General features: G+C 44.9%; 1 protein-coding gene across 1 annotated transcript in view; it reads right to left on the bottom strand.

The window, feature by feature from the left end:
- Positions 1 to 25,472, bottom strand: part of EXOC3 (exocyst complex component 3) — a gene marked incomplete in the record, with an annotated part of 966,706 nt that overhangs the window by 499,980 nt on the left and 441,254 nt on the right. The window contains 1 exon segment of the mRNA XM_044065090.1: positions 12,325 to 12,425. Coding sequence (XP_043921025.1) covers positions 12,325 to 12,425 — 101 coding nt within the window.

The raw sequence follows: 25,472 nt of genomic DNA, 5'->3' as shown, positions 1-25,472 counted from the left end.
TGATTCAAATTAGATTGACAGCAAACCTTGGGGATGAAGGACGGATTTCTACGGAGGGAAACTCTTTCTCTATGAAAGATCAAGTAAGGTTTGACTGACAGTGCTTGTAACCCTGACACTCTTCTGGGGGATGTAACAGCTACTAGAAAAATGGTCTTCCATGAAAGGAACTTCAAATCACAAGTATGTGCGGGTTCAAAAGGTGGGGAAGTAAGTTTGGACTGAACGAAATTTAGATCCCAAGGAGATACAGGTTCCTGAAAGGGAGGTCTCAGCAAGGTAGTGCCTTTTAGGAAAGTTTTACACAATCTGTGAGCCATAAGATTAGGTTCATGTTGTCCCAGATGAAAATTGGAGATCACTGCCAATTGAACTTTGATTGTAGCAGCAGCTGATCCCTGATGGAAAAGTTTGGTTAGACACCAAGGGAATGGAGGCTGTGTAAGGATCTATGTTTTCTTCTTTTGCCCAGATAAAAAATCTTTTCCATTTGCTAGCATATAATTTTCTCGTAGAAGGCTTCTGGGAAGACGTGAGGATATGAGCAACTGCAAGTGAGAAATCATGAAGCCTGATTAGGGATGGAAGTGGAAGTTGAGGGTGTGGAGGCAGGGGTGGAAGGTGCCTGACGTGTGTCAGAAGGTCTGGTACTGGGTCCAGAGTCCATGGATCGTCCAGAAGGTGAGGCCCGAGAAAGGGGAACCAAATCTGACGAGGCCAGTAAGGAGTGATAAGAATCATTCTGCTTCCCAAGGTATGTGCTTTCTGGATCACTTTGGATATCAGCGGAAAGGAAGGGAATGCATAAATAAGTCCCAGGGGCTTAATTGTGAACAAGTACGTCTCTCTGCGTCTCCCCTGGGGGGGGGGGGATAAGGGAGAAGTAGCTGCTGCATTTGGCATTGATTGGACTGGCAAACAGATCGCAGCAAGGCTGTCCCCATTTGCGGAAAATCTGTTCTGCGACTTTCTGATTCAGAGACCACTCATGAGGCATCAAGATTGCCCTGCTGAGCTTGTCGGCTATCACATTGGTTATCCCTGGGATATGCATTGCAACTAGAAAGTGTTGGGAAGATATTGCCCACTGCCAAACACGAAGAGCCTCTCGACATAGGGGTTAGGATCTGGTTCCTCATTGTTTGTTTACATACCATACCACTGACATATTGTCTGATTGGATTGCTTTCGTCCCTACAGGAAGAATGTCATGAAGTGCTTGCAACGCTAGTAGCACAGCTCTCATCTCTAGGACACTGATATGCAAGTGAGCCTCGTGGTCTTGCCATGTGCCTTGGACAGTCCTGCCTAGATGATACCCCCCCCTATCTGGGAGGCATCCGTGGTCACAGTAGCAACGGGTTAGCGAGGAATGAAAGGTGTTCCTATCGTTAGTTGATCGAGCTGAATCCACCAACAAAGGTCCTTTTTGTAAGATTCCGTTATCAAAATAAGATGAGACAGAGGCAGTTGTTGAAAAGACCACTGGGAAAAGAGTAGCCATTGAAGGATTCTCATATGTAGTCTGGCTAGTGGAACTAGGGTTACAGTAGAGGCCATGGTTCCTAAATGTTTGAGCACTGTCTTGGCTTTGACTCTGTATTGGGGAAGGAGAGTGTACATCTGTTGTCTCAGATTTTGCATTCTGTCTGCAGGAAGACGGGCCACCATGGCAACTTTGTCTATTTCTGCACCTATAAAAGTCACATATTGAGAGGGCGACAAGGCAGACTTTTCCCAATTTATCATAATCCCTAGCTGGGTGCAGAGCTGGATGGTTGAATCCCTGGCTTGTAAAAAGTAGGTGCCTGGTGGTGGCAGTCAGGAGCCAGTCGTCCAGGTACAGAAATACTTGGAATCCAAGACATCTCAAGTGAGCTGTCACTACCGCCATGCATTTGGTGAACACCCTGGAGGCTGTGGTGAGATCAAAGGGCAGAGCACAAAATTGGTAATGACTAGCTCCCAGACGGAAGTGTAAATGACTCCTCAATGCTCTGTCCATTTTTATGTGGTAGTACGCATCTTGGAGTTCTATGGAGCATATCCAATTGTCTTTCCCTAACAGAGAGAGTATAGACTGCAGTGTTACCATTCAGAACTTGGACTTCTTCACTGATTCATTTTATTTGCTGAGATCCAAAATGGGCCTCCAGTCCCCTGTTCATTTTGGCACTAAAAAGAATCTGGAATAAGTTCCAAATCCTATCTGGTCTGTGGGGACGATCTGGACGACTCTCTTTTGAAGCAACTTTTGAACTTCTATAATTGCTTGATCCCTATGATTGGGTGGAACATCTGGGATTTTCTTGGTGGTATGAGGTGGAAAAGAGAAGAGTATGGAGTATCTTCTGGAAATTATTCTTTGTACCCACTTGTCTTGGGTGATGTGTCAGGCTTCTGGATACAAAGATAAGCGACTCCCGACTGGCTCCAGAGAAGAGCAGTTGGGCCCCACTTCAGGAGCGCTGAGAGGGGATGTCCACGAAAGGAATCGCAGTCACCCTGGTTTTGGAGACTCCCCCCGCCTCGAGGGTGACATCTACCATCACTTCCTCCTCCTCTGCCTCTGAAGGAGGAATCACCCTGTGCATCCGGGAAAAAAATCTCTTGAGATTTCTTGAATCACATTTTCCTGCCTCTCTGACCCTTAGGGTATGGTCTAGAAGGGATGGAAAAACGTACTCTCATGGCAGAGAGAGTTTTCCCTTCCTGCTGGTGAGTGTATCTTTTAGCGTTGGTCCAAACAGGAAGGAACCGTCAAAGGAGGCATTGGTAAATGTAGATTTGAAGGGCTCCGCAAAGTTACATAAATGGATCCAAGAGTGTCTCCTAGGGGAAACTCCTGAACCCGCTGCCCTACTCGCTCCATCTGCTGCATAAGATATCAGCCTCATGGAGGAGTTAACAATGGAGTTTAAGTTTAAGGTGGACAACTGAGCAGTAACCTTCTCAGGGACTCCTTCAGCTAATGTATCTTGGAGAGCATCTCCTAGCTCCTTTAGGAGATCTCTCTGAAGCCTAGTAAAATGGGTGAGGTAATTCAGCGATCTGAGTGTTAACACCACTTCCCGTATCTATTCATCGTTCGAGACTCCTTGTTCGGGTGATGGACAGATGAAGTCTCCGATAGTTCCTCCTTTGTGGCTGCTGTCACCACCATGGCATCTACAGGCACACATTTGGTTTCTCTTTAGGGGCTGAAAGAAATTTGTTGGGCCTTCAGGGGACTGGTTCCATGGCATCAGGAGTTTCCCACACCTTTCGACTAACTAGGTCCAAGAGCTCATCGAAAGGTGGAGACACCCAAGAGGCTGAAGGTTGAGACCTGGAAGCCTTCAGGTACACTGACTCTTCATTAGAAGGGGTGACAGTGGGCCAGCCTCCTCTCTGTTTCAGGATCTCTAGGACATCTACAAAGGAGATATCATCAGAGGATGACCTAGGGGACTCTTCTGACTCCTCGAGGTCAGTGTCAGAGGTGATGGACTCATCAGGGGAGTCTACATGCTTCCTCTTGCAAGTTCTCTTCTGAGGAGGCTCCTCAGAAGGGTATTCTGGGGAGGTCTCAGAAGACAGGGAGCCACCCAATGGGGGCTTCTGAGGCTGCGGTTCTTTGCTGCCAAGAGAGAGATGGTGCTGAGACAGATGTCGTAGCTTGAGGGGGAAGAGCATCGGTACCCTTGTGCGGAGCTGAAGACCTAGACAGCATGCTCATCATCTCGAACGCAGATCTCTCTGGTTCCGAGGAAGTGAAAGTAGCCCTCAGCTCCAAAGCGATCGGCTTTGAGACAGATGTAGGATCCGAGCTCAGCCTAGCTGACGCACCGAATGGTAGGCACGGAACCGAAAAAGTCCAGGTCCAAGCGTCCCTGTCAGGGACAACTGGTGAGCTTTGGCTTCTAGACACCAAGGACGGCGCCGAAGGTGTCAGAGCAGAACTCGGCCCCGAGACAGATATGAGAGGTGCTGGAACCGAAGGTTCCACAACAAGTGGCACCAATAGCTCTGGCTCGGAGGAGGAACAGAAACAGGGAGTATGGCCTTAGACGGCTCCAGAACCGACTGTGTCGGAGCCGCCAACAAATTAGCTAGTGCCGATGACTTCAAGAGTCTAAGCACTACTCTCTCTACATCCTCTTCAGAAAGACTTTTGGAGGATCTGGAAGATAAGGTAGGTGACCTAGATCTCTGCAAAATGGGAGATCTGAGAGTTGGGAAGACCGCTAATAATTCTCTGGCTCCGAGATAAATGTTCAGTAGTCAGCTCCGAAAAAGTTGGGGCCGACACTGGAGTGTCGATATCCATTACCTTGACCGGCTCCGAAGACAGTGGAGCTGAAGAGATAGAAGGTTTGTCCAATTTTGAGATTTTCTGAGGAGGTCCAGATAAAATAGTCGGTGTGGGAGAATGTCTCTTGGCTGACTTGACCTTCTCTTTTTTAGAAGAAGGAGACCTGGAATGTGAAGATGAAGAGCTGGCTAAATCCTCCTCAAAGGAAGGCTTAAGGAGACCTTTCAGGATCAATTTGTTCTTCCTTTCCTGGAGAACTCGATAACTGAAGGAGTGACAGAAGAACATGTTTCCTGAAGATGTATGGCACTGAGACAGTAAACACAATTACTATTGTCCGTCAGTTACTGACATTTTTTGAGAGTATTTGAGACACTTCTTAAAACCCGAAAGTTTATGATACTTAAGACTCCTTAGACTTAACACAAACACGAGGGAAAAGCAGGAAGAGAGGACAAGGTCCTCTAACTTAAACGGGCCTAGCCCTGTAAGAATCACTGCACACAAGGAAAAAACAACAGAGGACTAGGTCCTCTAACTTAAACAGGCCTAGCTCTGCTGAGGAAACAACACCAGAGAAGGTTAATAGAGGACTAGGTCCTCTAACTTAAATGGACCTAGCCAAAAACAGAGAAGAAGCTATGTCAAGAATTTGCTGCAAAATTGCAAATATTCAACAACACGCTAAATGCTAGCTAATAAGAATTAGTAAAAGACACTGCACACAGCTATCAATTATACAGTACTATTCTAGTGAAAAATACAATATTAGAAAAAGGTCCTAACCCAAACACGGACATGCTCTAAGGTATGTAAATATAGCAATAAACTAGTACACTAAAAGGGATACCACTCAGGGAACAAAAAGGGCCTGCGGAAGCAACGGCCAACAAGTTTTCAATAGTAACTTTGCAAATTTTGAAAAACACACTACTATTTTCTATCTATAAGACGATGACTAAGCTATATAAACTAAGCTAATACTATTATGAAAAAACTATCACAATGAACAATAATAATGAAGAAAAAATCCAACTTAGCCACGGCCAAGAAAGAGAGCACTTCTGAACTTGTAGACGCAGCAAATGAGATCTGGGGATTATTACTAGTGCATTATGGGGTACCTACCTTGCCACGAGCCACTTCAACCTTTGTGAATGACTCCGAACCCATATGTAAGAATGAACGCGAGATAGGATTACAGAACATCAGAACTTTTGGATCTGGTAATTTACTAAGGAGACACAGAGTTCTACCTCTGGAGTGTTGCAGCTCATGGCCAGTTCAAGAAAGACCTTTGCATTCAATCTGCACACTCCCTTTGCGTAGGAGGCACCTTATTAAAGAATGCACAAAGTTAACAGCCAGACACTCTGTCATGGCACAAGGCAAAGAAAGCAAAAAATGTGAAAATAATTCAGTGGAATCTGTTCGCCATAGGCAAACTTGACAGCAAGATTTCCTAGGGATGTCCTCAGCTCCAGAAAGATCTCCATGTCACAGATTTTTATCAGGCAATCACAAGATAATGCATTAAATCCAAAAATTACAAAGGGAAATTCTCACAGTGAGTACTTAAAATTGTTCTGGAGATTGTCATAGACAGTACAGATAACTCTTTGCAGCAAAAGATCTGTAGATGGTAGGGGTACCACACCCCTTCATACCATATGCCTTGTTGACATATTGCATGGGGAAGGTGGCCCTGTGTGAAGTACTTTTGGCCAAGGCTGTGGTAATGCACTGCTGATCCCACTGTATGGAAAAATAAACAAGGAAGAAGAAGAAGGAGAAGAACAGTACAGTTGTGTACACTTACCCTAAATGTAGATGGTCAAGTGTATTCACTGTTGCAGTAATCAAAATTGGGTTATCTGCCTGCAGGTAGCCCCCAGTTGGCCCGAATACCAGAGACTTAGTATTTCTGCGTCGGATGCTGTCGCTTCTTCCCTGACGTCAGGTCGTCAGGGGTATAAAAACAGGCAGCCGATGTCACTACATCAGTTTTTCTTGCCCCAAATGTCAGGAGCCCCCAAATAGGGAGCTAAGATATGGTGGGGAAAACACCACCAGTAAAACGTAAATACCAATACCAGTAGGAATAGCCACAGAGAGAAGAGACAGAGAAAACTAGAGGGAGGGAAACCAGGAATGCAACAGTGAATACACTCGAACATCTACATTTATGATAAGTGTACACAACTGTACTATGTTCTTCGTGTTTCACTGTTGCAGTCATCACACTTGGGTTGATTCCCAAAGTTGAGTAAGGGTGGAGGCAGTCAGGAAGTGTTAGGAATGGCTAGAAGGCCTTGCAAGACTGCTGTAGCAAAACTTGCCCTGGATTTGGAAAAGACAGGCAGGTGACAATACTTGGTGAAGGTGTGTACAGAACTCCAGGTAGCAGCTTCCAGGATGTCCCTGGTGGGGCTCCCCTGAGAAATGCTGTAGAGGTAGCTGTAGCTCTAGTGGAATGTGTTCTGACCCCCTGAGGGGTTGGTTTTACATGGTGCTTGTAGTGGAAATTGATGCAGTGTGCTATCCATTTGGAAATGGTTTGTTTTGAAATGGCCTTGCCCTCTGCCCCTGTTGCAAAGCTGACTAGCAACTGGTCAGATTTTCTGAAAGGCTTAGTCCTATCATGGTAGAATTTGAGCTGTCTGTGCACGTCCAAAGAGTGCAGGATCCTTTCCCCTTTATTTTGAGGATTAGGGAAGAAAGTTGGCAAATGGATGGACTGGCTGAGAGCCACGCTGGACACCACTTTAGGCATAAATGAAGGGTTAGTCCTGAGGGAAACCCTGTCAGCATGGAAAATAATGAAGGGTTCCACAGCCATCAGTGCTTGTAACTCAGACTCTCTTCTAGCTGAAGTGATGGCTAGAAGCAAGGCTGTTTTCCAAGAGAGGAATATTAACTCTGCTGAAGCAGCAGGTTCAAAAGGGGGAAGCATGAGCTTTTCCAGTACAAAGTTAAGGTCCCAAGCAGGGGTGGGTGCTCTCCTTGGTGGACTTAAGTTGTTTGCCCCTCTCAGAAACTGTTTGATGGAGGGTGAGAGAATAGAGGTGGCTCAGTATTGTAATGAGCCGAGATGGCAGCGGCATGGATTTTAATGGAGGAGAAGGATACGTCTCTGTGGAGTAGTTATGCTAGGTAATCTAGGATTAGAGGTAAGGAGGACAGTGCAGTGTCCTTTCCTTTAGACTGAATCCAAGAACAATACCTTTTTCATTTATCAGCACAGGATTTCCTTGCACTGCGCCTTTTGGCTTCAATGATGACGTCCAGCACCTGCTTGCTTATGGTTGCTGGTGGAGTATTCAAGGAATAAGCCAGGCTGCAAGATTTAGGGTTTACAAATGTGGATGCAAAATCTGTCCCTCCTGCTGAGAGAGCAGGGTCGGGGTCTGGTGTAGGTGCCAGGGTGGCACTGCTGTCAGGCTGTGCAGGAGTGGGTACCAGTGCTGGCGTGGCCAGTCCGGGGCAATAAGAATTGTCCTTGGCCTGTCTCGTTTTATCTTGAGTAATACTCTTGAGAGAAGGGGCAGAGGGGGAAAGGCCTAGATTGAGAGGTTTTCCCATTGAAAGGATAGGGCATCCACTTTCCAGGCCCTGCTGTGAGGGTTCCTGGTGCAGTATTTGCTTAGCTGTTGGTTATAGGGGGAGGCAAAGAGATCCACCTATGGGGTCCCCCATTTCTGAATCAGAAGACTGAAGGTGCTGGGCTCCAATTTCCACTCGTATCGGTCTAGGAGATTTCTGCTTAAGTCATCTGCCATTGAGTTTTGTATGCCTGGCAGGAATTGAACTTGTAGATGGACTTGGATGTCCAAGGCCATGTTCCACAGGATCATGGCTAACCTGCAGAGTGGGTAAGAATAGGTTTCCCCCTGTTTGTTGATGTACCACATAACTGTGGTGTTGTCTGTTTTCATCAACAGTTGTCCTGGAAAGAGTAGGGATCTGTAAACTGTCAGGGCATTCTGTATAGCTAGCATCTCTTTTTGGTTGATGTGCAGATGAATCTGACTTGGGCTCCAGTGGCCCAGAATATATTTGCCAGCCATGCGAGTCCCCCATGCATGGTCTGATGCATCTGTGGTTAGGGTCGGGGTGGCGTGGGGTTGAGTAAAAGGCAGTCCCTTGTGGTGGTTGCATGCTTCTGCCCACCAAGGGAACTCTGTCCTTAGATAAGGTATGATAGGAATGACTGTTTCCAGGTCCTGAAAATGTTGGCACCAAAGACTTTTTAAGTACCACTGAAGTTTCTTCATACGCAGTCTTGCATATGAAATTATCAGTATACATGAGGCCATGAACCCTAGGGCTTGCAGCATTTTTCTTGCAGATAGCTGGGTTCTGGTGGCCATTTGCTTGAAGTAGTCTGTCAGATAGACCTGTTTTTTCTGAAGTGAGGAATGCCATCTGGGAAGTTGTGTCCAAGCTTGCTCCCAGGAATACAATGTTTTGACTGGGTACCAGTTGTGATTTCTTTTCGTTGATGGTGCACCCCAATGAAGTGAGAAGGCTTTTTACAAATGCCAGGTGCTGAAGCAGCAATTCATGACTGTCTGCCTGAATCAGGCAGTCCAAGTATGGGTAAATTTGGAAATTTATCTGCCTGCAGTATGCAGTGGCTGGGGCCAGGCATTTTGCGAATACCCTGGGCGCAGTAGATAAGCCAAAGGGAAGTGCAGAGAACTGATAATGCATAGACCCTGCCCTGAAACATAGATACTTCCGGCATGACTCCCTTATGGGGATGTGCAGATAGGCTTATTTTAAGTCTAGGGTGACTAACCAGGCATCCTTGGCTAACATAGGGAGAAGATGTCACAGGGTAAGCATCTTGAATTTTGGTACCACCAGGAAGGTGTTAAGAACTGAAAGATCCAGGATTGGGCACCAAGAGCCCGCTTTCCTGGATACCAGGAAGAGTCTGGAGTAGAATCCTTGACCCCTCTGTTCTACTGGAACAGGCTGAATAGGTCAGATATTGAGCAGGGAAAGTACTTGGTTTTGAACCTCTGCCCACTGGTTTGGAGGGAAGGTCTGGAAACCCGCTTGGGGTTGGCAGTGAATGGAAATAAAATCTTCACCCCTGGGATACAATGTTGAGGACCCATCGGTCCTGAGTGATGGACATCCAGTTTTTTGCATGGAGGGCAAGTTTTCCTCCTAGGGGCACAAGCAATTGGTCAGGGCTGGGAAGTAGAGCTTTTTCCATAAGGAGGTTGCTTACCAGTCCCTGCTTTAGGGGTTGGGGCACTTCATTGCTTAGATCTCTGCATACCCTGAGACTGTAGAGTGGGTGGTCTGTTTCCCCTGGGTCTTGTTTGAGAAGGCTGGAGGGGGGGCTGGAAAGGACCAGTGTTTTGAAGGGCAATGCCTACTGAATCTAGGGGGTTGCACTTGTAGGAGTTCTTTAACAGTCTGCTTAGATTTAGCTTTTTCTTCCATCTTTTTAAGAACCTCTTCCAGAATATGGAAATTAAGAGCTAAAGAATTTAGCGACAAAGAGAGCCCGATGACGAATGGTTCGGGCATTAAACAAGGGACAAAACCAACAGCGAGGGACGTCGTGGTCTGGGCCTAAACAGGTGATGCAGTAAGAATGAAAATCTCTGTGAGGTATTCGCTTTCCACAGGCAAGACAATTGTTAACTTTTTCTGACATCGGTTAGAGCAAGAAAAAGGGATCCCCAACGGAGTACTTAGCTTTAGAAGACTTCAGGATTATTCAGCTCGAAAATGAAAAATTCAGGTATTGGCCAACCAGCACTTGTGAACTGCTTCTGCTTCAGGCTCCTCCTCGTCAAGAAAGACTGATTTAATGGCGTTGGCTGCCTGTTTTTATACTCCTGATGACTTGACGTAAGGGAAGAAGTGACAGCATCCGAAGCATAAATACTAAGTCTCTGGTATTCGGGCCGACTGAGGGTTACCTGCAGGCAGATAACCCAAGTGTGATGACTGCAACAGTGAAACACGAAGAATATCTACATAGAACAATGAGAATTTTAGACTTAAAGAAAAGTACAATTGTGTACACTTAACATAAATGTAGATGTTCGAGTGTATTCACTGTTGCAGTCATCACATTTGGGTTATCTGCTTGCAGTAGCCCTCATTCGGCCTGATTATCAAAGTCTTGAGTCCTGCGTCGGTTGCTGTCTCATCTTCCATGATGTCAGGTAGTCAGGGGTATAAAGCATGCAGCAGACGCCATTACATCAGTTTTTCTTGCCCCAGATGTCAGGTGCCCCCCTAATGGGAAGCAATTATATATATATATATATATATATATATATATATATATATATATATATATATATGTGTGTGTGTGTGTGTGCAAGGATATACCTCCAACAAAAAAGCAAATACACCAAAAAACTTTTAAGCATAGTAAAGGAGAATAGAGGTATAGACAAAAGAAGTGAAGTCAGGGGGCTGGAGGGAGGGTAACCAGGACTGCAACAGTGAATACACTCGACCATCTACATTTATGGTAAGTGTACACAACTATACTTTGCTTTTCATTTTTCACTGTTGCAGTCATCACATTTGGGTAGATTCCAAAAGCAAGGGATGGGAGGAGGAATTTAGACAGCATTAGGACCAGCTATAATGCCCTGCAAGACTGCAGTGGCAAAACCAGCTCTGGATTTAGAGAAAATTGGCAAATGGTAATGCTTGGTTAAAGTATGTACAGAACTCCAGGTAGCAGCTTCTAGGATGTCCCTGGTAGGGACACCTCTGAAAATGGCTGTAGAGGTAGCTGTAGCCCTGGTTGAGTGTGGTCTTATCCCCTGTGGGATAGGTTTTCCATGGTACAAGTTTTAGGCCTTGAAGAAGAAGATGACATAGGTTTAATATGCAAGTCAGTAGGCCTGAATACACCCTCAGAAGCCGGTGCCTGCACAGTGGCTCCGGACCCATCCAAGGTAGAGACATCCGCAGGTTCCAAAGTTGAAGCATCTCGTGGCATACCGGACTCCAAATGAGTCTCAGTAGAGGCCTGCGAATCTGAAGTAGCGGGTATCAGGGGCTGCAAAAGCACCTCACTGAGTACCGGTGAACTGGCAACTAGCTAAGGAGAAGCGTCGTCGGCAGCTTTAGACCTAGGCGGCCTGTCTCTGTCTTTATCTTTGCGTTTTTTCAGAATGTCGGTAGTCGGATGGCTTACCGAAGACATATCTGGATAACTGAACCTAGTACCAAAATATTTAAGCATAAATATACAGACGATGAACAGTTTGTTGTATAAAAAAGGCACAAAACTGACAGCGGGGTACGTCGTGGTCAGGGCCTAGGCAAGGAATACAGTACGAATGGAAATCTTTACGAGGTATTTGCTTTCCACAAGAAATACAATTATTGACTTTTACTGACATCGGTTCAGAGCAAGAAAAAGTTTCCCCAACGGGGTACTTAGCTTTAGTTGAAGATTTTGGTTCTGAAACTCGAAAACGAAAATTTCAGGAGTTGACCGACCAGCACTTGCGAACTGTTTCTGCTTCGGGCACCACACGGCAAGAAAGACTGATGTAATGGCATCGGCTGGCATGCTTTATACCCCTGACTACCTGATGTCACGGAAGATAAGACAGCAACAGACGCAGGACCCAAGACTTTGATAATCAGGCCGACTGAGGGCTACTGCAAGCAGATAACCCAAATGTGATGACTGCAACAGTGAAACACGAAGAACATGAATACAGATTACAGTATGGGCAAAAAATGTATAGGATAAGGCAATATTCTTGTATAATGAAAGCCTAAATCATTACAAAGAGTCAAGAGAACATTGCTGAAACATGAAGGGCTCTCTGCATAAAACATTTTGAACTAGATTAAAGAAGAACGAAGGCTGTTAGAAATGCATAAATACACCATGTCCAAGACTTAAGACTTAATCATGGAATACTCACTATAACGATATTCACCACTGCAATCTTATCTTTGCATAAAAACTTTATTGAATTCTTATACTCTACTAAAAGTTTAAGAAAAACAATGTGATTATCTACCTGTTTAAAAATGTATTCATTTGCTGTAGGCACAGGTTCAGCACACTGAGTTTCAACTCTTCACTGATCTGTGCAGCCACTTGAAGATTCTGCTCAAACATCTAAAGGATATGAATACACAGTCAAAATACACAGAGTAGACACTTGTAAACAAATGCATTTTTTAACAACATCCCTTCAACAAAATATCCTGTTGTCCCATCCTCAATGGGTTTCTAGCCTGGAAAGGATACAAATGCAATATACCATAATGTTGTAAAGCCATAAATACAATCATCTCCATACCATCCATCAGTTACTTGAAAAGTTGTTTTCATCAAAACTTTTAGAAAATGTGACTTTGAATGAGCACAACGTTTTGAGTACTTCTACTATTCTTGTAACATCAGCCAAAGAGGTGGATTATGTTCATTACCCCCTCTGAAAATCAACTACTCCTGATCGATACTCTAGAAATGAGAAGCCCATAAAATATTCTCTTTTATAATGCCCAAGCTCATCAACAAGTCATTTTTTACTGCTTTATAAATACACACTAAATTACTTTCTTCCTTGGAGAACTCAGTAAAAAACAATCCAGTTATGATAGTCTTTCCTTATAAAAGAGAATCTATGCATAGAACTCACTATAAAGTACAGTTGTGTACCTACCATAAATGTAGATGTTCAAGTGTATTCACTGTTGCAGTCATTACTCTTGGGTTATCCTGCTGGCAGGCTACCCTCAGGCGGCCAGAATTCTAAAGTCTAGGTCTGGCGTCAGTTGCTGTCGCCTCCTCCCTGACGTCAGTGCGCCAGGGGTATAAAAGATGTAGCCGACGCCATTTTCTTCAGTTTTTCTTGCCCCAGATGTCAGGTGCCCCCAAATTGCTAGGCTGCAAAATATGCCAATAAAAATGCATGAACAAAAATACCATTTCCTTCATCTACAAGCAAATACACCAAATAGGTTGTATAGGATAGAGAAGTGCAGATAAGTCCCAGCAAAGAAAAGGGGGATGGTGGGTAACCTGGACTGCAACAGTGAATACACTCGAACATCTACATTTATGGTAGGTACACAACTGTATTATGCTCATCGTGTTTCACTGTTGCAGTCATTACTCTTGGGTTGAATCCCAAAGCTGAGGAAGGGCGGCTGGGCTAAATAGGGTTAGGAGAGGTTATGAGGCCCTGCAGAACTGCAGTGGCAAAGCCTGCTCTGGACTTAGAGTACAGAGGTAAGTGGCAGTGCTTTGTGAAGGTGTGCACTGAACTCCAAGTTGCAGCCTCTAATATATCTTTGGTTGGTACTGCTCTGAGGAAGGCTGCTGAAGTGGCTGCTGCTCTGGTGGAATGAGGCCTAATGCCCTTAGGCACTGATTTGCCATGTTGAAAATAGCAGAAACAGATGCAATGGCCTATCCATTTAGAAATAGTCTGTTTTGAGATAGCCTTTCCTTGAGATCCTGCAGCATATGACACTAAAAGTTGCTCAGTCTTTCTGAAAGCTTTAGTTCTGTCCAAGTAGAAGCGTAACTGCCTGTGTATGTCCAAAGAATGCAGACTATTCTCACCCTTGTTCTGTGGATTAGGATATAAGGTAGGCAAGTGAATTGTTTGTTTAAGGGCCACACTGGACACCACCTTAGGCATAAATGTAGGGTTTGTCCTCAGAGAAACCCTGTCTGGATGAAAAATGATGAAAGGTTCCACAGCCATGAGTGCTTGTAACTCCGAGACTCGCCTTGCAGAGGTTATTGCTAGGAGCAGAGCTGTTTTCCAGAATTTTATATCTGCTGTTGATGCTGGCTCGAAAGGAGGCAGTGTGAGTTTTTCCAAAACATAATTGAGGTCCCAGGCTGGAATTGGTGCTCTCCTTGGAGGTCTAATGTTTTTGGCCCCTCTGAGGTACTGCCTTATTAAAGGATGAGAAAAGATATGTGGTTCCGTATTGTAATGGGCTGAAATGGCAGAGGCATGAATCTTAATTGATGAGAAAGAAAAGCCTTTGGTTCAGCATCTCAGTTAGGTATTGTAAAATTTGAGGGATATTTGGTACACACGTGTCACTGCCTTGTTCCTGGTTCCAAGCACAGAATCTCTTCCATTTTTCTGCATAAGATTTTCTGGTACTGGGTCTCCTGGCCGATTTTCTGGTACTGGGTCTCCTGGCCTCCAAGATAACATCCATAACAGCTTTTGAAAGAGGAGTGTTCTGAATGGCTACATTATCCGCCATGCTGCCAGATTTAAGGTCCTGAGTTGGCTGTGCAGGATCTGATTGTTTTGTTGGGTCAGTAAGTGAGAAGTTTGAGGCAATATCCATGCTGGACCTAGAGACAAGCTCTTTAGGATTGGGTACCAGTGCTGGCATGGCCAGTCTGGTGCAATCAGTATCATTTTTGGCTTCTCTTGTCTGACCTTTAGGAGTACCCTGGGAAGGAGAGGCAGTGGGGGAAAAGCATATACCATTAGATTTTTCCAGCTGAAGGATAGGGCATCCACTTTCCATGCTTGCTTGTGATAAATCCTTGTGCAAAATCTCTGCAATTGGCAGTTGTGAGGGGAGGCAAATAGATCTGTGTCTGGGCATCCCCATTTCCTTATTATCATGCTGAAGACTTGTGGATCCAGTTGCCATTTGTGGGGATCCATGAGTTTTCTGCTTAGTTCGTCTGCCAGAAATTGTGCTTGCAGGTGAACTTGAAAAGCCAATGCTGTCTCCCATAAGGTCATTGCTTGTCTGCAGAGTGGGTAGGAATGTGAACCTCCCTGCTTGTTTATGTACCGCATGACCGTAGTGTTGTCTGTCTTTATCAGTAACTGTCCTGGATGAAGCAGGTCCTTGAAAGCTGTCAGGGCATTTTGAACAGCTAGCATCTCTTTTTGATTGATGTGAAGATACATCTGGTTTGCAGGTCATGTGCCCTGAATACATTTTCCTGCCATATGGGCCCCCCGGCATAATCTTATGCATCCGTTGTCAGTGTCTGTCTGGCTGTGGGTAATCTGAATGGCAGACCCTTGTTGTGGTGACAGGCTTCTGCCCACCATCGAAACTCCTGTTCCAGGCAGGGAATGAGTGCAATTACTGTCTCCAGGCTGTGGCAATGCTGAGTCCAAACACTTTTTAGATACCATTGTAGTTTCCTTATATGCAGTCTGGCATATGGAATTACTAGAATGCAAGATGTCATGAAACCCAAGGACTGCAGGATTTTCCTTGCAGATAAGTGGGTTTTTGTTGCCAATTTCTTGAAGTAGTCAGTTGCTTTTGTTTGTCTGGCGTGAGATAAGCCATCTGGGCAGTTGTATTTAAGCTTGCACCCAGGAATATTATCTCTTGAGAGGGCACTAGTTTTGATTTCTTTTCGTTTACTGTGTACCCTAGGCCAATTAGTAATCTTTTTACAAACGACAGATGCTTCAGAAGAATGTCTTTGTTCTCTGCTTGAATTAGGCAGTCGTCCAAGTAGGGATACATTTGAATTCCTTTTTGTCTGCAAAATGCAATTACTGGTACCAGGCATTTTGTGAAGACCCTGGGCGCAGTAGATAAGTCAAAGGGCAGTGCAGAGAATTGGTAATGCATTGAGCCAGCTATGAATCTGAGGTATCTTCTGCAAGATTGTCTGATTGGAACATGCAGGTATGCCTCTTTTAGGTCCAAAGTTATGAGCCAAGCCTTCTTGCCCGGCATGGGCAGTAGCTGCTGTAGAGTCAACATCTTGAATTTTGGAACTTCCAGAAACGTATTTAGTATAGACAGGTCCAGTATTGGTCTCCAGGTTTTGTCCTTTCTGGGTACTAGAAAGAGTCTGGAGTAAAATCCTTGCCCCTGCTCTTGTTGTGGTACTTGCTGAATGGCCCTCATGTCCATGAGGGCTGTAATTTGTTTTTGTGCCTCTGCCCATTGATTGTGTGGCAGGTCTGGCATACCTTTTGGCCTTGGTAGGGTGTGAAAATGGAACCTGTAGCCTGGGGACACTATGTTCAGGACCAATTTGTCTTGGGTAACCATTTGCCAATTTGATGAAAAAAGTGCTAGTTTTCCCCCTAAGGGAGCTGCCAAATGAAAAGTGCTTGGTTCTGGTAGAGGAAAGTCATTGGGACTGTTTCCTGTAAGGTTGTGATTTGTCATCTCCGCTTTCGGAGGTAGGAGCACCCCATTGTTTAGGCCTGTATGAGCCTTGGGGCTGAGATCTGCCTCTGGGACGCCTGTATCTGCCTCTTTGTGGTCTGTCTGACACTGGAAAGGACCAATTTTTAGAGGGCCAGTTCCTGCTAAACCTGGGTGGCTGTACCTGTAAGAAATCCTTGACTGTCTGCATGGATTTTGCTTTATTCTCCATTTTTTTCAACACCTCTTCTGCTTTAGTACCAAGCAAAGTATCATACTGTAATGGTGCATATAATAATTTTGCTTTAACATGATCAGGCAGATTCTGTTTCTTTAACCAAGCATGCCTCCTAATAACAGAACCTGTAACAGCGGCCCTGCAAGAGGCCTCCAGTGAATCATAACCACATTGCAAAGTATGCTTTCCCACTTGTTCAGCTGCATGCAATAAATCCTGCAATTCCTTGTTCTCTGAACATTCAGTATTTGTCAACATTTTCTGTTTAAGCAGTGACATTAAATATTGCTGATATTTAAGCATATGAAACTGACAATTTAAAGCCCTTACAGCCATGGTAGCAGAAGTGTAGACCTTTTTCCCCCATCTGTCTAGAGCCCTAGAATCCCTATCAGAGGGGACAGGGTTTTTTGCAGTGGAAGCTTTAACCCCTTTGGGACCCTGAGATATAGTTTCTGGGTCAGCAGCGGGGTTTTTATATAGGAATTTATGAGAATCCAGGACCCTGTAGTACCTGTCTGGTGCAGGAGGTAAAGAGTCAGGGGACAGGCCGGACTCTGAAAATACATAATCTACAATGTCCAGAACAGGTGGAATAGCAAGGGGTCTGTGCTGAGGAAGTAGCAGAAAGTCTCTGAGCCTTTTCTTAGATTCAGAATAATCTTGGCTCTCCCAGTGGAAATGCTCCCTCATGGTATGCAGGGTTTCCCCAAAAGAATAATCCTCAGGAGGAGAGGCTGAAGGAATGGATTCTTCAGCATCAGAATCCTCATAGGGAAGCATGGAGTAATCCTGTTCAGAAGAGGAATCAGAGGAAATAGAAACCTGATCAGAAGAATCATACTCTGTCTCTTGCCTAGGCCTCTTATTAGGAGGGGGATGGGAGCCCCTGATCAAACTAATTAGGTTTTCGGCCATTTTGAGCATCTGTTTTTTAGGCATGGAAGTCTGAGAAGGAGAATGCTGTACTTGTTTCTTTGTCTTTAGAGCTGCTTTAGTCTTTGTCTTTGAAGCTGAAGATGGCTTAATATATAGTTGAGCAGGTCTGAAGACACCCTCAGAAGCCGTTGCCTGCTAAGCGGCTCCAGACCCATCTGGGGGAATGATTTCCGAGTGTCCAATACCTTGACTTTCCAGAGGCCCAGTCGGCTCCACGTGGGAGTCGGAAGCGGCCTGTGGCTCTGAGGTAGCGGGCACCAGGGGCTGCGAAAGCGACTCACTGAGAACCGGAGAACCAGCAACTGACCTAGCAGAGGCTTCATCGTCGGTTTTGGACCTCGGATGCCTATCCTTTTCCTTGTCCTTGCATTTTTTGTAAACTCCGGTTGTCGGCTGGTCCGACGGCATAATATAATTAAATCTTCGGCCAAAGTAATGAAATGTAAAATCGAACTGACGCTTGATAGTGCGTTGGTTAAATCTAGCACAAAACCGACAGCTAGCAACGTTGTGATCAGGGCCTAGGCAAGGAATACAGTAAGAGTGAAAATCCTTATGAGGTATTTGCTTCCCACAAGAAATACAATTGTTAATTTTTTCTGACATCGGTCTGGAGCAAGAAAAAAGTTTCCCCCAACGAGGTACTTAGCTTTAATGAAGACTTCGGTTCTGAAATTAGGATTTGAAAATCTCAGGAGTTGGCCGACCGGCACATGCGAACTGCTTTTGCTTCGGGCACTGCACGGCAAGAAAGACTGAAGAAAATGGCGTCGGCTGCATCTTTTATACCCCTGGCGCACTGACGTCAGGGAGGAGGCGACAGCAACCGATGCCAGACATAGACTTTGGAATTCTGGCCGACTGAGGGTAGCCTGCCAGCAGGATAACCCAAGAGTAATGACTGCAACAGTGAAACACGATGAACATCAACTGATCTTTAAAGGTATCGCTTGTAGCACATCTAAACAGTGGCACTCTATCCAGCTACAGAGATAGTGATATCCATCATCAAATTTCCAACCATCCTACCCAGTGCTGCTCCACACTACCATGGCAGTCCAACATACAATGGGTGGCATCTCCACATACTCCTCAAAGTTCCTTCTTGATCCTGACTTTCCTAGGCTGCCACTGGAGATCTTATTCAAAAAGACACAGGGATGTGCTAGGGTCTACATGACACAATTCAATACACAGTAAGATGCCTCCAAAAAGCTAGCAGTGGATTAGGTAAGAAGGAAAATGTACAGTTGTGTACACTTACCATAAATGTAGATGTTCGAGTGCATTCACTGTTGCAGTCATTGCATTTGGGTTATCTGCCTGCAGGTAGCCCTCAGCCGGCCTGATTATCAACGTCTTGGGTCCTGCATCGGATGCTGTCTCTTCTTCCATGATGTCAGGTAGTCAGGGGTATAAGGCATGCAGCCAAAGCTATTACATCCGTTTTTCTTGCCACAGATGTCAGGTGCCCCCATAATGGGAAGCAATTATATACAATGTTACACCTCCAACAAAAAGCTAATACATCATAAAGCTTAAGTACAGTAAACAAGAAGAACGGTATAGCCAATAGAAGTCAGGGGGCTGGAGGGAGGGTAACCAGTACTGCAACGTTGAATACACTCGAACATTTACATTTATGGTAAGTGTACACAACTGTACTATGTTCTTCGTGTTTCACTGCTGCAGTCATTACATTTGGGTAGATTCCCAAAGCTAAGGAAGGGAGGAGGCAGTTAAGAGAGCATTAGGACCAGCTATTAAGCCCTGCAAGACTGCAGTGGCAAAGCCATCTCTGGATTTAGAAACAATAGGCAAGTGGTAATACTTGGTGAAGGTATGCACAGAGCCCTATGTAGCAGCTTTTAGGATGTCCCTGGTAGGAACACCTCTGAGAAAGGCTGTAGATGCAGCCCTGGTGGAATGTGATCTTATCCCCTGTGGGGGTAGGTTTTCCATGGTGCTTACAGCAGAAATGAATGCAATGGCCTATTCCCTTAGAAATGGTTTGCTCTGAAATGGCCTTCCCCTCTGCCCCTGCAGCAAAGGCAACTAGCAGCTGTTCAGTTTTCCTGAAAGGCTTACTCCTGTCCAAATAAAATCCAAGTTGTCTGTGCAGGTCCAAAGAGTGCAGTATTCTTTCTCCTTTGTTCTGCGGATTAGAAAAGAAGGTTGGCAAATGAATGGACTGATTAAGGGCAACACTGAATACCAACTTGGGCATAAAGGAAGGATTGGTCCTGAGGGACACCGTATCTGCATGGAAGATGATGAAGGGCTCCACTGCCGTGAGGGCCTGTAATTCAGACACTCTTCTTGCTGAAGTGATGGCTAGAAGGAAGGCTGTTTTCCAAGAAAGGAATTTCAACTCTGCAGTTGCAGCTGGCTAAAAAGGAGGTTGAGTGAGCTTTTCCAATACAAAGTTAAGGTCCCAGGCTGGAGTAGGGGCTCTCCAGGGTGGTCTTAATTTTTTGGCCCCTCTGAGGAATTGCTTCAGCAGGGGGTGAGAGAAGAGGAGTGGCTCAGTACTGTAATGTGCTGAAATGTCTGAGGCATGAATTTTAATAGATGAGAAGGAAAGGCCCTTGTGGAGCATCTCTGTTAAGTACTGAAGAATATGCGGCAAGCTGGGCACTATTGTGCCCTTCCCCCGTGTCTGGCTCCAGGAACAGTATCTTTTCCACTTTTCAGCATAGGATTTTCTAGTACTAGGCCTCCTTGCTTCCAGAATGACATCAAGCACTTGCTTACTGAGGGAGGGCATTGGAGAGCTCAGGTAATTAGCCAGGCTGCAAGGTTCAGGGTTTGAAGCTGAGGGTGCAGAATCTGGCCCTCCTGATGGGACAGCAGGGAAGGGGTCTGAGGCAGGTGCCATGGTTCCAGCAGTGACATACTGCGCAAGAGGGGATACCAGTCTTGGCGTGGCCAGTCTGGTGCAATGAGAATTGTCCTTGGCTTGTCCTGTTTGATCTTTAGCAGAACTTTCAAGAGGAGAGGCAGAGGGGTAAAGGCATAAACTGCAAAGCTTTCCCAGGTGAAGGACAGGGCATCTACTTTCCAAGCTTGTCTACGGGGAGTCCTTGTGCAGAATTTGTCCAATTGGTAGTTCTGAGGGGAGTTAAACAGGTCTATCTCTGGGCTCCCCCATTTGTTTCTCAAAATGTTGAATATCTTTGGTTCCAGTATCCACTCGTGTAGGTCCATGAGATTTCTGCTTAGGTCATCTGCCAGTGAATTTAGCTTGCCTGGCAGGTATTGAGCTTGTAGGTGCACTTGATAGCTCAAGGCTGTGCTCCATAGGGCCATGGCTAGTTTGCAGAGAGGGTATGAGTGTGTTCTCCCCTGCTTGTTTATGTACCAGATAACAGTGCTGTTGTCCGTCTTTCCCAATAATTGTCCTGGAAGAATGTGGTCCTTGAAGGCGGTCAGAGAATTCTGTACAGCTAAGATTTATTTTTGATTGATATGCAGGTGCATTTGACTCGGATTCCATTTGCCCTAAATGCACTGCCCTGCCAAGCAAGCCTTCCATGCATAGTCTGATGCGTCTGTTGTTAGGGTTTGGGCGGCAGGGGGTAGGGTGAATGGCAGTCCCTGGCTGTGGTAGCAGGCCTCTGCCCATCAAAGGAACTCTGTCTTTATACAAGGAATGATAGGGATAATTGATTCCAGGTCCTGAGAATGTTGACACCACAGGCTTTTTAGATGCCACTGTAGTTTCCTTATATGCAGTCTTGCATATGGAATTAGTAGGATGCAAGAGGCCATGAACCCCAGGGCTTGCAGTATTTTCCTTGCAGATAGCTGGGTCCTTGTGGCCAGTAGCTTGAAGTAGGCTGTCAAATAAACTAGTTTTTCTGGCGTGAGGTAGGCCATCTGGGAAGTTGTGTTCAAGCTTGCTCCCAGGAATACAATTTGCTGGCAGGGTACTAGGTGAGATTTCTTTTCATTTATGGTGTACCCCAGTGAGGTTAGCAGTTTCTTTACAAATGCCAGATGATTTAATAGTATGTCCTGGCTTTCTGTCTGAATTAGACAATCGTCCAGGTATGGGTATATTTGAATATTTCTTTGCCTGCAGAATGCAATGACTGGAGCTAGGCACTTTGTGAACACCCTGGGCGCAGTAGATAAGCCAAAGGTCAGTGCAGAGAAGTGATAGTGCATGTAGCCTGCTTTGAAGCATAGGTATTTTTTGCAAGATTCCCTTACTGGGATGTGCAGGTAAGTTTCCTTTACGTCCAATGTTGCCAACCAGGCATTTTTGCCTAACATGGGAAGTAGATGATGATGAAGAGTTAGCATTCTGAATTTTGGGATTACCAAAAAAGTGTTTAGAATAGACAGGACCAGGATAGGACGCCAGGAGTTGTCTTTTCTGGGTACCAGGAAAAGTCTTCAGTAAAAACCTTGTCCACATTCCTCTGCTGGGACAGGTTGAATAGCCTTGATACTTATAGAGAACCTACTGTTGAGCCTCTGCGCACTGATTTGGGGGTAGGTCTGGCCAACCATGTGGGGTTGGTAAGGAGTGGAAGTGGAATTTGTATCCTTGGGAAACTATATTTAAAACTCATTTGTCTTGGGTAATGAGTTCCCAGTTTTTTGCATGCAGGGCAATTTTTCCCCTAAGGGAGCAGACAGTTGAGTTGGGCTTGGAAGGTTTAAGGTTAAGTCATTGTGAGAGTTTACCATAGGGGGGTGTCTTGCTACTTCCAGCTTTGGAAGTGGGAGCCCCCCACTGCTTAGGCCTGTGAGTACCTTGAGACTGTAGTCTAGGTGGTCTGCTGTTCCTGGGTTTGGACGGAGAAGGCCTGGAAGAGACAGGAAAGGACCAATTCTTAGAAGGCCAATGTCTACTAAATATGGGAGGCTGTACTTGCAGGAAATCTTTAACACTTTGCATAGATTTAGCTTTTTCCTCCATCTTTTTAAGTACTTCTTCTGCTTTGTTGCCAAACAGGTGGCCTTGGTTTAAGGGAGCATCCAGTAATTTAGCTTTAACATGATCTGGCAAATTTTGCTCCTTAAGCCAAGCATGCTTTCTAAGAACAGACCCAGTGACAGCAGCCCTGCAGATGCTTCTAAAGAGTCAAAACCACATTGCAAAGTATGTTTACCAACTTGTTCAGCAGAATGCATTAAATCCTGTAATTCTTTATTTTCAGCACAGTCAGGAATCAACATCATTTTCTGTTTAAGTAGTCCAATAATATGCTGCTGATACTTTAACATATGAAGCTGGCAGTTTAAGGCCATAATGGCCAAAGTAGCAGAAGTGTATACCTTCTTACCCCATCTGTCCAGGGCCCTGGAATCTCTATCAGAGGGGGTAGGGTTTTTGGCAGTAGTAGCCTTAATGCCTTTGGGTCCCTGTAAAATGGTCTCTGGGCCTGCAGTAGGATTCTTAAAGAGGAACTTGTGAGAGTCAGGTACTCTGTAATATCTGCCAGGTTTTCTGGGAGCCGGAAGTAAAGTGTCTGGGGCCAGGCTAAATTCCAAGAAGGCATCATCTACAATGTCCAGGGATAGCTAAAGGAGTCAGAGTAATCCTGGCTTTCCCAGCAGAAATGCTCCCTAAGAGCGTGCAAGGTTTCACCAAAAGAAAAATCTTCTGGAGGGGAAGCGGAGGGTATGGAGTCCTCTGCGTCAGAATCCTCATAGTTAGATAAGGACAAATCCCAGTCATCAGAAGAAACAGAAATTTCAGAATCCTGATTAGAAGAATCAGAAGGAAAATCCATTCTTGGTCACTTAGAGGGAGAAGGCTGGCTTCCCCTAATTAGAGTAATAAGGTCTTCAGCCATTTATATAATTTGTTTTTTAGGCATATGGGCCTGAACGTGCAGTTTGGATGTCAGTTTTCTAGGTGTGGGTCGAGTTTTAGGCCTTGAGGAAGATGGCATCGGTTTAATATGCAAGTCCGTAGGCCTAAATACACCCTCAGAAGCCAGTGCCTGCACAGTGGCTCCGGACCCATCCAAGGTAGAGACATCCACAGGTTCTACAGTTGAAGCATCTCGCGGCATTCCGGACTTCGAATGGGTCTCAGTAGAGGCCTGCGAATTTGAAGTAGTGGGTATCAGGGGCTGCGAACGCACCTCATGAACTGCTGACTAGCTTAACAGAGGTGTTGTCGGCAGCATTGGACCTATGCAGTCTGTCTCTGTCTTTATCTTTACGTTTTTTTGGAATGTCGGTAGTCGAGTGGCTTACTGAAGCCATTTCTGGATAATTAAACAGAGTACTGAAATAGTTTGCTGCAAAAATGGACAGACGACGAATAGTTCGAGGATTGAATAAGGCACAAAACCGACAGCGAGAGATGTCATGGTCTGGGCCTAGGCAAGGAATGCAGTAGGAATGAAAATCTTTATGAGGTATTTGCTTTCCACAGGTAATACAATTGTTAACTTTTACGGACATCGGTTTAGAGCAAGAAAAGGATCTCCAACGGGGTACTTAGCTTTTTGAAGACTTCAGTTCTGAAACTCAAAAACGAAAATTTCAGGAGTCAGCCAACCGGCACTTGCAAGCTGCTTCTGCTTCGGGCACCACACAGCAAGAAAGACTGATGTAATGGCATCGGCAGCATGCTTTATACTCCCGACTACCTGACGTCATGGAAGAAAAGACAGCACCAATGCAGGACCCAAGACTTTGATAATCAGGCCGGCTGAGGGCTACCTGCAGGCAGATAACCCAAATGTAATGACTGCAACAGTGAAACACGAAGAACATCCCAGAAACTACCGTAACAGAAAGATCAATTTATGCAGACTTATTTGGGCAACTTCTGTATCTTACTTTGGTGTAAGACCTACAGTAAAAGCTATAACGTTAAATACAGTCCACAGCAGTAATCAAACTATGGGAAACAGGAGGAAAACAAAGCGGAATCAAGCAATCAAAAGAAAACGCTTTCTCATAAGCTGCCCTCCAGACCATCTATACCCAAAGGGAGTTGCCAAACCTGTAACATTTAGCAAATGCAATCACATGCAGCCAGCTATTTTCCAAGGATACATTTTTTAAGGAAGGCCTCAAGCAGAATAAGCCTTATCTGCCCTTGTCAAAGGCTTATCCTACTTGTTTTGTCAAGTAAATAATGCACTTTGTAATCTGACTCATGAATTCATGCTTGGAAAACTATCAGCCAACTCTGTATTTTGCAGGAGATGCAAAAAGATACATATATTTACAAAGTGGTTCACTCTGTCAATACAAAACTAGAAGTCTACAGACTTTCAGTCAGAAAATAGCAGGATACCAACTGAACCACTGGAAGAAAAATTAACTGGTTAAGATTTGTAAAAGGATACAACTTTAGGATTAAACCTGGATTTAACTGTAGCAGTAACCCTGTCCTTATGGAAAGTTACAATAAAATGCTCAGAAGACAAAGCTTACAACTCAAAATTCTCCTAACAAATCTAATGGCCACTAGAAACAATGGCTCCCAAAATAAGCCATTTTAAATCAAACCGAAACTAACTAAAATGGAAGAAATGTTAATTTTTTCAATAATAAATTTAAAATCCCAGGGAGGGACATAGTTTCTAAAAGTGCAGCAAGGTTGAAATACAACGCTTACAAATTATATAATTCTGCCCTAGCAGGAGTAAACCATTCTATTCCACATAGAAACATGAAAAGTACAGTTGTGTACACTTACCATAAATGTAGATGTTTTGGTGTATTCACTGTTGCAGTCATCACATTTGGGTTATCTGCTTGCAGTAGCCCTCAGTCGGCCTGATTATCAAAGTCTTGGGTCCTGTGTCTGTTGCTGTCTCATCTTCCGTGACGTCAGGTAGTCAGGGGTATAAAGCATGCAGCTGACGCCATTACATCAGTTTTTCTTTG

The sequence above is a fragment of the Protopterus annectens genome, chromosome 3.part0, assembly GCF_019279795.1.
Source record: "Protopterus annectens isolate FY-2018-M chromosome 3.part0, PAN1.0, whole genome shotgun sequence".
Lineage (NCBI taxonomy): Eukaryota > Metazoa > Chordata > Ceratodontiformes > Protopteridae > Protopterus > Protopterus annectens.
The sequence above is the reverse complement of the archived record's forward strand: the minus strand, read 5'-3'. Positions and strand labels throughout refer to the sequence as shown.